This window comes from Hyperolius riggenbachi, chromosome 1 (assembly GCF_040937935.1).
Source record: "Hyperolius riggenbachi isolate aHypRig1 chromosome 1, aHypRig1.pri, whole genome shotgun sequence".
Classification (NCBI taxonomy): Eukaryota; Metazoa; Chordata; class Amphibia; order Anura; family Hyperoliidae; genus Hyperolius; species Hyperolius riggenbachi.
In genome coordinates this window covers 671,856,176-671,871,692 of record NC_090646.1, presented here as the reverse complement: position 1 = coordinate 671,871,692, position 15,517 = coordinate 671,856,176, and the positions used below count along the sequence as shown (strand labels likewise).

General features: G+C 46.2%; 1 protein-coding gene across 1 annotated transcript; it reads right to left on the bottom strand.

Moving 5' to 3' along the window:
- Positions 1 to 224: 224 nt before the first annotated feature.
- Positions 225 to 15,307, bottom strand: MYORG (myogenesis regulating glycosidase). The gene is made up of 2 exons (XM_068272481.1): positions 15,238 to 15,307; positions 225 to 4,099 (listed from the first exon to the last, which is right to left on the bottom strand). Exon 2 carries the CDS (start codon positions 4,016 to 4,018, stop codon positions 1,994 to 1,996), a length of 2,025 nt encoding a protein of 674 aa, XP_068128582.1. The 5' UTR covers positions 4,019 to 4,099; positions 15,238 to 15,307; the 3' UTR covers positions 225 to 1,993.
- Between the last annotated feature and the right edge of the window lie 210 nt (positions 15,308 to 15,517).

Sequence of the window (15,517 nt, the reverse complement as noted above, 5' to 3'; positions counted from 1 at the left end):
AACCAATTTCTGTCGCAAAATTCGGTCGCTTTGTCAGTCGGGCATGCACTTGGCAATGATTTTCATCCAATTCGATTATAATAATCGAATTGGGTGGTCGACCGGCCGCCAAGTCGCCTGATGTATGGCCACCTTTATTCTAGCATTTTCTAAAGCTCACCAGTATTGAGGTTTAAAATGAAAAAAATAAAAAATAAATAAAGAACATCAAATACTACCCCAAAATGTGCCTGTAACTTTGGCTGTCAAAAAATAGGTCATGCAAGTCCCAGGAGACCACCAAATCCTGCAGGAATTGACCATGCTCCGATTACTACCACGCCTCTAAGCTCACATGGCCATGCTTTGTCCTCTGTGTTGATTTGAAGGCCATAGAATGGATTGTGGGATGGGTGCTGAGGGGAAGCCGCTCTTCTTGGCGTAGTCGTTAGGTACAGGTAAGGAGGATCAGAGTTAGAAGGCAAAGGGGAGGTTATCTTTAGTTGTTAGGGTTAGAAAGCTAGGGTCATCAATAAGGGGTTAATGGTAGAAGGAGGGGTTAAAGTTAGGAACCAGGAAGAGCTTTGCATTAATGGAGAGGTTAGGCATTAGAAATAGGCAGAGACTTTGGCCTTTATTCAATTCACCTTTATCTCCTAAAAAAAAAAAAAAAAAAAAAAAAAAAAAAACTTAGGAGAAAATGTTCATCCTCCGTTTAAAATAACTTTTCTGCCCTCTGCAATTGAAAAAGTACCAAAAAGTTGATGAAAAAGTTCTGCCAAAATTATTCGGAGCATTTCCTTGCTTTCTGGTGGCTTTAAAAGGTATTTTATTTATCAGGTGTGAAAATATCGTCTAGGAAGAAAAAAAAAATAAAAAAAAAAAATTTAGGAGAAAAAGTGAATTAAATGAAGGCCTACATGTCTCTTTAGCTCCAAGCAATCTTTTATCATCACAAAAGATTTCAGTTCCCCAGCAATCCCAGGACATGTATGATGGAGGAGGGGGGGGGGGGGGGGGTGTTGGGACACTAGGTTACCAGCAGAATCGATCACATATGGTCATTTCAGGTGATGGATACATTCTTCTGTATATAGCTTAGCACCCTTACTTATGTTTTTGAGCAAACCATGGGCTTGTATCAAGCTTTAAAAATAAAAAAAACAAGAAACTGACTCCTTAACAAAATTATCCAAATCTTCCGTGTTATCAAAAATATACAATATTTTTTTCCCTTTGAATCTGACTGTCCTTGTTAAAAAAAAAAAATTACTGTAAACTATTCTAAACTACCGTAAAAGCCTGTAGCCAAAACACCATCAACACTATCCCGAAACACAGTATGTATTCACAGCCAGATAATGGGCTCCACTCATGTTCCAGATCTTCCTCCGTATCTGAGATGAGTAGAAGTCTGAAGATTGGGACTGATAGTTTGGTAAAAACACAAGTCCCTTTCCCAGGTTTCAGGAGATGAGTGAGATGATGAAGTTCCCTGTATATTATTCACAGAATTGGTTTTCCAGTTAGCCCCCGAGAAACTGCAAACACGGCAGCAGGAGAACTGACGACCAGCACTCGGAATAAATTTCAGCTTATAACGAGAAACATGAGATTCCCTTTGTACATTCGAGGCCCGCCTGAGGCATCCTTCAGACCTGGCAGTGGAGATAAAGTGCTTAATGATTAATGCGGAAACATTCAACGGACTTAAACATATTAACACTGGACTTCCACTCTTCCTCCAGTGCATTTAACGGGCCAGGCTAGCAGAGTTTTTTAGTGAGCAAAAAGATGTTGAGGTTATGTTACCCTATTGCCATCTTATTTCACTGGCCACAACTTCTGAGGACACGGAGACACGTATGACGATACCCTGACCAGACAAGGTTACTTGAGGAAAGGCATTACAATGTCAGATCAACATCCATTTTTTGTACGGATATGCTGGTGCTATGGCTAAGAGAAGATGTGAGTCAATTGGTTTTAAATGCTGATGTATTATATTCTTTAGTTATGACACCCAAGTGAAATAGGCCACTTCATCCAAATCTACAGGGTAGTCCGTCAGAAGAATGGGGGTCCTTTGATAGAGTTCGCCTTTGTAACTACGCCACTTGCCAGTTGGAAGATACACATCACGTTCTAGCTTTCCCGCCTCCAGGACTGGAGCCACCATTAGGGTGTCTCCAATAAGAAACTGAGAATCAATTTTGTGGGCATTTTCGTCACTGGGAGCGATCCACCAGATGGGTCTTATGATGGGGTCTCCAGTATAAGTCACCTCACCAGCAATCTCCAGCAGAAGAGGGGCCACCAGTGACTCATGGATTCTGGTGAACTTCTGAGCTATTTCAATCACTTCCTTATCAAAGCGCCACGGTGGAAGGGAGAACTGCATGGAGGGCATGAATGCCGACACCTCCAACCACCGTATGTAGAGTTCCTTCATATCCGTTGAAAAGTTACTGTATGCATTTCCACCAATCATATCTGGAAGAATAAAGGGATACCCAAGCATACTGATGGTGAGGACGGTGGGTATAAGAGACTTTAACCCAAGCTCATATCCCCATACTGAGTCACGGTCAATGATCCTGAAGAAGCATGATATGTTCTGAGACTGATAACCAACCCTGAGCTCAGCCAAGTCATAAAACTGGTCAGCCATCTCTGTGTACCTTCTACTAAACATGTTGGGATCTGTCAACGGTTGAAATGTACTGAATTGTTTGGGGAGGTAACTGGTTTCTCCAGCATCAAACTTAAAGGAAGAAATGCCATACTTTGTTCTAAGTTGTCTTAGGTTACCCAGAAACCATTCTTTAGTGCTAGGGTTTGTAAAGTCAAGGATAGCGCCAATGCCGTCCCACCACCGAACCATGGCAGGCAGCTGACCAGTGGGTTCCTTCACAAACAGACCCTTCTCTATGCCAAGTCCAAAGTTGGAGGAGTTATAGTTGACGAAGGGATGGATCCACAGGGTGACTTTGAAACCATCTTCCTTTAACCTCTTAAACATAGCAGTTGCATTTGGAAACTTCACTGGATCAAAGTCAAAATCACCATGATGTGTGGTGTACCTGTCGTCAATCTCAATGTGACTATAATTAAAATTGTATTTCTTTATGCTCTCTGTGAAGTTGAGCAGTTTCTCCTCATCGATGCTGGTTTTGTAGAGGGCCCACGTTGACCAGATAGGGTATCTGAAGGCACTTTCCGAAGGTATCCGGCTGGGCTTGTTGAAATACCTTCTCACCATGTACTTGTGAATGGAGGTCACGTCTGACCCTACGCATACTCTGTAGCTGAGTTCAGGGAAGGGTGGTTTTCCTGGGGGAGGCTTGTAAGGGGAATCAGTATACCTTGCTTCAAAGAAGAAACTCTTCTCAGTGCTGTTCCAACCAAGGTGGAAAGGGACTGAGGCATTAATTTTAATGGCCGTAGCATTTGATGAAAGCCAGTAGCTCTCCAAGATTCCACCAAAGCCATTTCTAAATGAATAAACATCCCCAGTTATGAATGGAATGGGTTCTTGGTCTCTGGATAACTGTAATGGCCAGTGCTGAATAGCCATCTCAGCCCCTCCATACCAGTAGGCATTGTCCCAATACATGGTGTGCTGGACTGATGTATTAGCCACAAACTCCTCCCAGCGCACTCGGTAGCACATGACCGTTTCTTTGTCTTTGATGACTGTCTGCACAAAGAATTTCAGGGGTCCTTTGTCTGATCTAGAACAGGACAAGATTGCCCCCTCTTTGGAGCAAGAATCCAAATCTAGAACACCGGATTGGAAAGCCATTCTGAAGACCACCTTGCCATGGTTGTTGTGTATGATGAACCCATCCTTCTTCAGGAACAGTAGCTCTGTCTTCAGCCGATCAGCCTTCCGTAGGGAGACGGAGTAGTAGCACCAGGAGACCACTGAGCAGATGACCAGCAGAATGCCCAATAACACGGCTCCAATCAGAGGCTTCTGCTCCTTGTGGATCTTCTGCTTGATCGGAGTGATGTTTTCTGGTAAGAAGGTGTACATGGTGGCAGCGGATGGTTACAGAGGACTATTCTGTCTGAAAAGGGTCAAAACGCTCTCAGTCCATTTGTCGTTTCCTCATATCTGAAAAGAGAAAACAACACAGTTATATTTCCTACTAATTCCTACCTCATCTATAGCAAAATAGAATACAAAAGCAAAGATGGAGAAAGACCACAAAGAGACTACAGGGAAATGGTCATGTGTTATTGTATAGGCCAGCCTTTCTCAACCTTTTTACCCTGGAGGAACTCTACAAATACCTTTTGGCTCTCAAGGAACCTCTGCAACCTATTATTTGGTCTCGAGGAACCCCTGCATTTATTTTTCAGGAGGCGTGGTCTTTAAAAGTAGGTGAGGCTGTTAATTTCACTACCTCCTGTTACACGGACACTCATACTCTGCTCATTATTATTCTGACCCCCAATATAGTGCTTCTTTTTACAGTGCCACCTATTATAATGTGCTCTATATACTTCCCTCACGATGGGGGGGGGGGGGGATGCCAGGGAACCCCTGCAGAGTCCTCAAGGAACCCTGGTTGAGAAAGCCTGGTCTAGGCAAGTAAATAAGGATCGTAGCTAAAGTGGAATGAAACTCAAATGTTATCTTTGGTCTAAAACAGTAACCAGATTAGGTTCCATGATGCAAGCCTCACGTCTGGATCTTCTACTCTAAAGATTCCTGGAAGTGAGCCTCCCGTCCAGCATGAAAAGCTGCAGCCGACCCGATCCTGCGCCCCCACACCCAATAGTGTGCGATTGCTCCCATAGCAGCAAAAAGGTTTAAGTTAAAGTGGCAGTGTCACATAAAAAAAAAAAGTTTTTTTTGTCCATATAGTGAGTTGTTAACCCCTACCAAACTAATTATATCATTGCATCATCTATACTTGGCCTTAAAGAGAAACCGTGACCAAGAATTGAGCTTCAACCCAATCAGTAGCTGATACCCCCTTTTACGTGAAAAATCTATTCCTTTTCACAAACGGATCATCAGGGACGTCTGTATGGCTGATATTGTGGAGAAACCCCTCCCACAAGAAACCTTGAGGACCGTGGTCCTGGCAGTTTCCTGTCTGTGAACCTTGTTGCATTGTGGGAAATAGCTGTTTACAGCTGTTTCCAACTGCTAAAAAAGCAAGCAGCATCTACAACACCTGCCAGCAGTAAAAATGTCACCATGTGATAAATGTCAATGTAAATCAGGGATTTAAAATATTTTACAATGGGCAAACACTAACTGAATCATTTATACATAATTATTGTAAAAATGAAGCACTTTTTTTGTTACATTATTTTCATCTTTAAGAATCGTAGACTCCTATAATGGCTGCCTCTCATAGCGATTCAATGCGATCACTAGGGCGACAGCTCAGGGACCCAACACTGTATAGATGCATCAAAATGTTGTTGCCTAGCGATGCATCTATACAGCACTGGGGTCCCCAAACTGCGCGCACTAGCATTTGCATGAAATCACTGCATACGCTACAAGAACCCCGGGACTCGAAGCGGTTAAACCCAGCATAAAACTAATAGGAAACAAATAGAATAGTTTCCAAGTTACTGGAAGAGTTAAAAGTTCAAGCTTCTTTACACGCTGGTTTGAACTCGGCCGTGGCGGATGATAAAGACCGCTTTGGCTAATAATCGTGCCTCAGACCAGCGTGTGCACAGCAGTCGCACGACGTCTGCTAAAAGAGACTCTGAAGCCAATTTAAAAAAAAATGGGTTTTTACCTTTTATTTAGCTTAAAGAGAATCTGTATTGTTAAAAATCGCACAAAAGTAAACATACCAGTGCGTTAGGGGACATCTCCTATTACCCTCTGTCACAATTTCGCCGCTCCTCGCCGCATTAAAAGTGGTTAAAAACAGTTTTAAAAAGTTTGTTTATAAACAAACAAAATGGCCACCAAAACAGGAAGTAGATTGATGTACAGTATGTCCACACATGGAAAATGCATCCATACACAAGCAGGCTGTATACAGCTTTCCTTTTGAATCTCAAGAGATCATTTGTGTGTTTCTTTCCCCCTGCAGCTATCTTCCACTGAAGTGTCAGGCTGTTTCTTCCTGCAGAGTGCAGACAGCTCTGCCTGTATGTAATTCCTCAGTATGTGAAAGCCCAGCCAGCTCAGAGGAGGATTTATCCAGCTTGTAAAAGATAAGAGAGCAGATAGAAGCTGCACTAATCTAAATAACACACAGGCAGTGTACATACAGGGGCCTGGAAGGGGGAGCTCATAGCAGAACCACAACACTGAAGAACTTGGCAGCCTTCCAGACACAGGCTGACAAGTCTGACAAGAGAGAGATAAGTTGATTTATTACAGAGATGGTGATAGTACAAAGTGATGCAGTAAGCCAGAACACATTAGAATAGCTTTTGGAACTTGTAGGATGATAAAAAACAGGATGCAATTTTTGTTACAGAGTCTCTTTAAGCATGATGGTCCCTGCTAAAACGCTGCATCCCGCGGCAGAACAAGCGGTTTATAACCCCCAATCACAGGGCAAAAGCCACGACTTTCTTGGTCGTGGATTTTGCTGCCCAGGGAGGCAGAGCTTACCTCTGTAGCTCTGCCTCCATTCCCGTCAATCCACCGCGGATCTCCGCCTCTCCCCCGCCCCTCTCAGTGAAGGAAGACTGAAAGGGGCGGGGAGAGGTGATCAGCGGGGATTGGTGCGACGGGAGGCAGAGGCTACAGCCCTAAGCTCTGCCTCAATCAGGAAGCGCTCCCCGCAATTAGATCAGGGGATTTGAGGGGTATAAACCCCTTGTTTTGCCACGGGGATGCAGCGTTTTAGCAGGGACCAACATGCTTAATCTAAATAAAAAGGTACAAAACCCATTTTTAAAGAGGCACCAGTCTCTCTTTAAGATCCAGCATGTTGGATCTTTAGCGATCAATGACGCCCAAACAGCCCCCAGTTGCATTGTTCTCCTTCGCAAAGCCACAGACACATTGCCTGGAGGATGATGACACGTCTGTACAGCAGAGCAGTCTGCAATGCTCTGTAGCACAAGGCATGCGCATTTATGACGAGACTCAGAACTGGGCAAGCACAGAACGCTCCTGGCCATGGGAGCGCGTCTGAAGAGGTGAGCCGACTGGTCACCGTATGCACAATAGTGCGCACCTCAGCCGACATGCGGGCTGTACCAGGATCAACAGGGGAGGGGAGCAGGGACCTTCAAGGATACAGGTGCGCACTTAAAAGGGAAGGTACGAGGTGATTAAAAAACAAAAATCCACTTACCTGGGGCTTCCTCCACCCTCTGGCATCCGTTCCTGTGCCCTCGCCGCAGCTCCCGGTTCCCTCCGGTGCAGATGCGATCTCGCCAGTTCGACAACTACTGTGCTTCAGCATGCGGCTCACAGAGTCACACTGACATCATCCGGACTGTACTGCGCTTGTGCTGAACTACTGCGCCTGTGCAGTACAGATCGGGTGACGTCAGCGTGACTCCAAGAGTGCATTAGGCATCTTGCACTGGAGGGGACCCCGGGCCACCGGCGGGGTTCAAAGCTCTGGCGAGGGCACAGGACGGCTGGCAGGGGCTGGAGGAAGCACCAGGTAAGTGGATTTTTGTTTTTTTAAGCTGCTAGGATGTGCCCTTTAAAGGGACACTTAAGTCAAACAAAAAAAAATGAGTTTTACTCACCTGGGGCTTCCAATAGCCCCCTGCAGCTGTCCGGTACCCTCGCCGTCTCCCTCCGATCCTCTTGGCCCCGCCGGCAGCCACTTCATGTTTCGGTGACAGGAGCTGACAGGCTGGGGACGCGAGTGATTCTTCGCGTTCCTGGCCACAATAGCGCCATCTATGCTGCTATAGCATATATCATATAACAGCATAGAGGGTGCTAATGTGTCTGGGAACGCGAAGAATCACTCGCGTCCCCAGCCTGTCAGCTCCTGTCACCGAAACAGGAAGTGGCTGCCGGCGGGGCCAAGAGGATCGGAGGGAGACGGCGAGGGCACCGGACAGCTGCAGGGGGCTATTCGAAGCCCCAGGTGAGTAAAACTCATTTTTTTGGTTTGACTTAAGTGTCCCTTTAAAGAAGCCCAGTTAAGTAGATGCATACTTTTTCAACTGGTCTCACTACTCCTTTAAAGCCTGATACACATGTCTGACTAAATTCAGCCGAGGCGGCCAATAACAACTGCTGACAGTCAGGCGTGTGTACAGAGGCCCCACCCCCCCAACCAACGTCAGATGCTCAGCAAGCAATCTGTCCAGCAGATCAACTTGGCCGAGCAGCAGACAACTTCTTTGAAAACGCCACTTCCCTGCCCACTCCATGACATCACGCATGCGCCACTCCATGACATCACGCATGTGCCCACTCCATGACATCACGCATGCGCCACTCCATGACATCACGCATGTGCCCACTCCATGACATCACGCATGTGCCCACTCCATGACATCACGTATGTGCCCACTCCATGACATCACGCATGCGCCCACTCCGTGGTCCCTCCGCCTCCCAACACAGCAACAGAACACATTGTCAGTTAGGGCCCTTTTCCACTAGCTGTGATTCGCTTGAAGAAGGGGGTCGCCGGCATTTTGCACTGTAATTTGCATGTAAATCACGGTGCACTTTTTCCATTAGCACATTTCTATTGTTTTGTTAATTGCAATTGTAGTGCTGCGCAATTATTGTTGTGATCACTCCTGACAGTTCAACCTCTTGCAAGCGCAAACACATTTTCACTTGCATGCGGAGAAGCAGCCTACAGCTGACACACTTTTGGAACAGGTCGGCCCAGCAAAGTCACCCAAGAGGATCGGGTCCCGTTCCCCGGCGGGCTGCATCAGTTGACAGGTGTGTACGCACCTTACAGATCCTTCTCTTCTCTGTACGCACCTGGCAGATCCTTCTCTTCTCTGTACGCACCTGGCAGATCCTTCTCTTCTCTGTACGCACCTTGCAGATCCTTCTCTTCTCTGTACGTACCTTGCAGATCCTTCTCTTCTCTGTACGTACCTTGCAGATCCTTCTCTTCTCTGTACGCACCTGGCAGCTCCTTCTCTTCTCTGTACGCACCTTACAGATCCTTCTCTTCTCTGTACGCACCTTACAGATCCTTCTCTTCTCTGTACGCACAGCAGCTCCTTCTCTTCTCTGTACGCACCTTGCAGCTCCTTCTCTTCTCTGTACGCACCTTGCAGCTCCTTCTCTTCTCTGTACGCACCTTGCAGCTCCTTCTCTTCTCTGTACGCACCTTGCAGCTCCTTCTCTTCTCTGTACGCACCTTGCAGCTCCTTCTCTTCTCTGTACGCACCTTGCAGCTCCTTCTCTTCTCTGTACGCACCTTGCAGCTCCTTCTCTTCTCTGTACGCACCTTGCAGCTCCTTCTCTTCTCTGTACGCACCTTGCAGCTCCTCTTCTCTGTACGCACCTTGCAGCTCCTTCTCTTCTCTGTACGCACCTTGCAGCTCCTTCTCTTCTCTGTACGCACCTTGCAGCTCCTTCTCTTCTCTGTACGCACCTTGCAGCTCCTTCTCTTCTCTGTACGCACCTTGCAGATCCTTCTCTTCTCTGTATGCACAGCAGCTCCTTCTCTTCTCTGTACGCACCTTGCAGCTCCTTCTCTTCTCTGTACGCACCTTGCAGCTCCTTCTCTTCTCTGTATGCACCTTGCAGATCCTTCTCTTCTCTGTACGCACCTGGCAGATCCTTCTCTTTTCTGTACGCACCTTGCAGATCCTTCTCTTCTCTGTACGCACCTTGCAGATCCTTCTCTTCTCTGTACGCACCTTGCAGCTCCTTCTCTTCTCTGTAATCACCTTGCAGCTCCTTCTCTTCTCTGTACACACCTTAGAGCGGACCTGAACTCAGAACTTTCTCTCTGCTCTAAACGATACGCAACAGCATAATAAAAACATTTCTGTGTTACAGCTGATACAAATCCTGCAATAAATCTGCAGTGTGTCTACTTCCTGCTTTCATGGAAGCAGACATATTGTTAACATCCTGTAATTTCAAACGAGCTTATATGCTGTGATTAGACACAGATGAGGGGGAATCGTTTGCCTAGGTTTCCCTTCCGTCCTGTGCAAGAGTTCAGGTCCACTATTGGATTGCTATTGTTTTCTGATAGACCTTCCTGCAATGTGTGTAAGCAGAATCTCCCCAGCTGTGCAAACATCTACTGCTGAGGCCAAACAGCCACTCCTGACACAAGATAATATTTACTCAGTTACTGGAAGGCCAGGAGAATTTAGAACACAGCATGTTTGGCACTGATATATACACATTACACAAGATCATACATAAGACACACACACACATAGCAATATACCCAGCCAACGATACCACTTTCATCCAATCTGCCAAACTTGAATTATATAGAATACGGAGGCTGCTGTACAGAGATCACTGATCCATTCCCATCAGTCTCTGCACCAGAGGAGCTTACACTCTAATGTCCTCACCACAGTCACACACTATTATTATACATTTATATAGCTCTGACATATTCCACAGCACTGTACAGAGATCACTGATCCATTCCCATCAGTCTCTGCACCAGAGGAGCTTACACTCTAATGTTCTCACCACAGTCACACACTATTATTATTATTATTATTATACATTTATATAGCTCTGACATATTCCCCAGCGCTGTACAGAGATCACTGATCCATTCCCATCAGTCTCTGCACCAGAGGAGCTTACACTCTAATGTCCTCACCACAGTCACACACTAGTATTATTATTATTCATTTATACAGGGCTGTGGAGTCGGAGTCGTGGAGTCGGGCAATTTTGGGTGCCTGGAGTCGGGAAAAAATGCACCGACTCCGACTCCTAATGAATTTGTAACTGTAATTAAAATAGAAAATATGATAAAATGTTCTATTTCTCAGATAATAGTCATTAAAAATAATGTATATATACAGTAATGGCTGTGCTTAGTCCACAAAAATGAAATAAACCAATCAAAATTAGTTACTTGTGCTGCTTCAATAAAGCAGTCCCCGATTTTTAAGGTCAGATATACATACCTGATTGTGACTGTATATATGATGTGTACACAGGAATCTCTTATATATACACTAAATAGCATCTATGCTGTAAGAATAAAGCCTGATGTGTAGCTGTGTCACTAATAGAGATGGTCAATGAGATGGAAATAATTCTGCATTGATGCTGATTTATGCAAATGTACGCACTCTCTTTGCTGATGAAATCAAATAATTTGATATGTTGTTAAAATTTGGTTTGGTGACTACAAGTTAAAGGGTAACTGAGACGGATGAAAAGTAAAGTTTTATACATACCTGGGGCTTCCTCCAGCCCCCTTCAGGCTAATCAGTCCCTCGCTGTCCTCCACCACCCGGATCTTCTACTATGAGTCCTGGTAATTCAGCCAGTCAGCGCTGTCCGGCCGCATGCCGCTCCCACAGCCAGGAACATTCTGCACCTGCGCAATAGTGCTGCACAGGTGTAGTATGCTCCTGGCGGCGGAGTGTGTGCATGTGCACTACACCCGACTGGTTCAAGTACCTGGATTCATAGCAGAAGATCCAGGTGGTGGAGGAGGACAACGAGGGACTGATTATCCTGAAGGCGGCTGGAGGAAGCCCCAGGTCTGTATAAAACTTTAATTTCATCTGTCTCAGGTTTACTTTGTTACACAGTAGTACTATACTCTACATATGCACTCCCCACAGAGCTGCAGGGAATCCACTGAGAATGCTGTGCACATTGAACACAGAGGTGTTGTCTGTTTACAATCTCCTTATTCCCCTGCAGAGTACCTGCACATCACTCTTACATGTACCCACACTTACATTGCCTAGGGCCTGATAGATGCTCTTTGTTCCGGTTTGTACCTTTTACAAGTACTCTTACCAAGGACTAGTTTTAGTCTAAAGGGAATAAATATAGTAGTCTACATATCCTTCTCACTTCAGTTGTCTTGTAAAATTCCTAAGCGTTGGCAGTTAAGAGACGAATTTCATGTTACATACTTTTAATCAACAAAATTGTAATATGCAAATTAGAGGAGTCGGAGTCGAGGAGTCGGTGGAATCCTAAACTGAGGAGTCGGAGTCGGTGGATTTTTGGACCGACTCCACAGCCCTGCATTTATATAGCTCTGACATATTCCACAGCGCTGTACAGAGATCACTGATCCATTCCCATCAGTCTCTATACCAGAGGAGCTTACACTCTAATGTCCTCACCACAGTCACACACTATTATTATTATACATTTATATAGCTCTGACATATACCAGCATTGTACACAGATCACTGATTCTATAGCTACCTTGTGTCCTGCCTGCATAAAGTCCAAATCAACTGATTAGCCCTCATTCACAACACACATCAGATCAGTGCAACACGTTGCAGAATACAATTTTGATCAGGTTTCAGAAAAACAATCAGTGTCCATAGCCGCTCTGCATGCTTCTAGCACTCGATGCAACACCGAAGTCTGCAGACGCCAATCACCCCAATGCTCATAGGTGGAAAACTCTCTGCTACTCCCAATCCTGCTTCCGATTACGGTACTAACAGTGCACACCAAAAAGCGGAATCGCAAACACTCAGCGAGGTGGTTTTTCTAGGCGAGTCTAGGCATCTGAGTAGCGATTTTCTAATCATGCCTAGAGATAATTGGAGCGTTTTGGTGTAGTGTTTATTTTTTGTTACAGTAAAGCTGTAACTGAACAGCTTCTGTAACAGAAACGCTTGGCAAACCGCTCTGATCTAGCGCTTTTCAGAGCGATTTTCCACTTTCCTATACTTAACATTGAGGCTGAATCGCCTCAGAAATCAGCAGAAATACTGCAGGACCCGCGTTTGCGTGAAAATCACATCGACCTTCTGTGACACATCCCATTCACATACATTAGCCAAGTGCTTTTCAAACCGCTTGAGTTTGTAAAAGCGCTCTTGGTGTGCACCAGCCCTGACTGAAAACGCCAATGGTGGAGTCAATGTGATCAACTGTTGAAAAAAGAAAAGCTTTGTGGCAACTTTTCAACTGCGCGGTGTCCGCCTTTCTCAAGTGCAAAGAAAAGCGCACACAAAAAAGGTTTAAAGAGAGACGTAAACTTTGTATGCAAGACACTGTCCCCCCTGCCTGACACTCCCCCCCCCCCCCCCCGTGCATGTCCAGCCAGGGCCAGCATGACCACAACACGGGGCTGTGTTACTTACAGTGACCGCACGTCCCCAGACTGCAGCTCTACCACCTCCTGCAGAAGCTCCAGCCCAGAAATAGAGTGCAGACATGTATGGGAAGATCCCAAGGCAGAGAGGGCAGTCACATGACTAGTGTCCTGGTGCAAAGTCCTCACATTGTTATCACACAGGGCATGTCCTACAGAGAGGACACACAGGACTAACAAATTCCAAGGCACAGAAGGGGGAGCCCTGCCCCGTGAGCTTACAATCTAATCTAATGATAAAAGGGTGAGAGAGCCCTGCCCTTGTGAGCTTACAATCTAAAGTAACGACAAAAGGGTGAGAGAGCTCTGCCCTTGTGAGCTTACAATCTAAAGTAATGACAAAGGGGTGAGCGAGCTCTGCCTTTGTGAGCTTACAATCTAAAGTAATGACAAAAGGGTGAGAGATCCCTGCCCTTGTGAGCTTACAATCTAATGTAATGACAAAAGGGTGAGAGATCCCTGCCCTTCTGAGCTTACAATCTAAAGTAATGACAAAAGAGTGAGAGAGCTCTGCCTTTGTGAGCTTACAATCTAAAGTAATGACAAAAGGGTGAGAGATCCCTGCCCTTGTGAGCTTACAATCTAAAGTAATGACAAAAGGGTGAGAGATCCGTGCCCTTGTGAGCATACAATCTAAAGTAATGACAAAAGGGTGAGAGAGCTCTGCCCTTGTGAGCTTACAATCTACAGGAATAGGGGGGAAACGAGAGGTGGGGCAGTATAAAATATGTATAGCCAGAGTCAGTGTCCCTAAGGTAGAGCGTATGCTTGTCAGGAAGAGTGAGTTTTGAGGGAACATTTCCAGTTCTGTGTCATGGTCCATTTTCTGAATCCGCCGCATACACACTGCTGGCATGGCATGTGACGTCACAACCTGGCGTGCTATGTGCCAGCGGCCTGTATGGGGCTAACAGAAGAGTGGCGGATTCAGAAGATGGACGGGCACCACGACACAGGACAGGTAATGTAATGCCCATATATTTATACATTAGGGGAACAGCACCCGGGGTTTCATTGCGCTCACCCCGATATCGCGCACCCGACCGGCCATGACAGCCCGAGATCTTGCAACATGTCCAACAGATATATGCAAGCAATTTCGGCCTAAAATTGATCACCCTGACAGTTGGGCATGCACTTGGCGGCACAGATTTAGGGCTGGTTCAGACGGACGCTTGCAGAGCGTTTACTGCCAGCGTTCGGGGCTAAGCGTTAAACGCTCCCATTCAAGTGAATGGGAGCGTTTGTACCAAGCTTTTATGCGCGTTTGCACAAACGCGGCGTTCGGGTCCCGATTTTCACTGGCGTTTAAGGAGCCCCTGGAAGCTACATGTTGCTTCCAGGGGCGGTTAACCGTGATGGGTAATGTCCCCCTAGGGGAAGAAAAAACGCGACCGCATCCAAACGCAATGCGAACGCTGCTGAAAGCCTGAACGCATCACAAACGCAACGCCAACGAACGCGACGCCTCCAAACGTCCGTCTGAACCAGCCCTTACATCCAATCCCGACTGTAATCATCAAATCTGGTGGAGCCTTATCGCTTAGCTTAAAGAGTATCTGAGCCGACCCTCAGGTACAAAATGAGATACTTACCTAAAGAGAGGGATGCCTCGGGGTCCTATTGAGGCTTCTCTCGGAGCTCTGATGTCCCCCATTGCTGAGTGCGGCCCCCCCAGATAAGCGATAAGGCATTGCCTGGCATGGCCACACAATAGCCGACCGAGTCTGTCCCGCACATTTATATTATTATTATTTATTGTATTTATAAAGCACCAACATATTATGCAGCGCAGCGCAGTGTATATAATGTATAGGCTATAATGTGTATATAATGTACAGGCTATTGTATAGGATATATAATGCATATATAATACAAAGGCTATATAATGTATAGGATATAATGTATATATACTATATGCAGATCAGCCCCTCCCTGGAAGTGATCAGTCAGTGAGTATGGAAATGCTCCTCCATAGGGTTACACCTCACTCCCCGCACAGGCCCCGTATCCCCGCACTGACCTGCATGTGGGACCCAGCACACCCCTCCGCCTGCCCGGTGCAGCCTCTGCAGCTCTCCCTCCAGCCTGCACTCCGGGCAATGCAGGAAGCTCAGCTACGCTGCTGATTGGCTGTTGGGGCTGTCAGTCAGGAGGCGGGCGTGCTGAGCGGTGCGGAGGACTGTGGGAGGTGTAGTTCCTCACAGTCACTGCGGAGGCTGCTGCTCCCTGCACTGCACAGGCTGGGGAACTACAACTCCCAGAGAGCTCTGCTGCGCATGTAAACACAGGAGCATGCTGGG

Excerpts from the sequence above, each read along its gene's own strand:
- MYORG (XM_068272481.1), bottom strand. The coding sequence starts at position 4,018 with ATGTACACCTTCTTACCAGAAAACATCACTCCGATCAAGCAGAAGATC.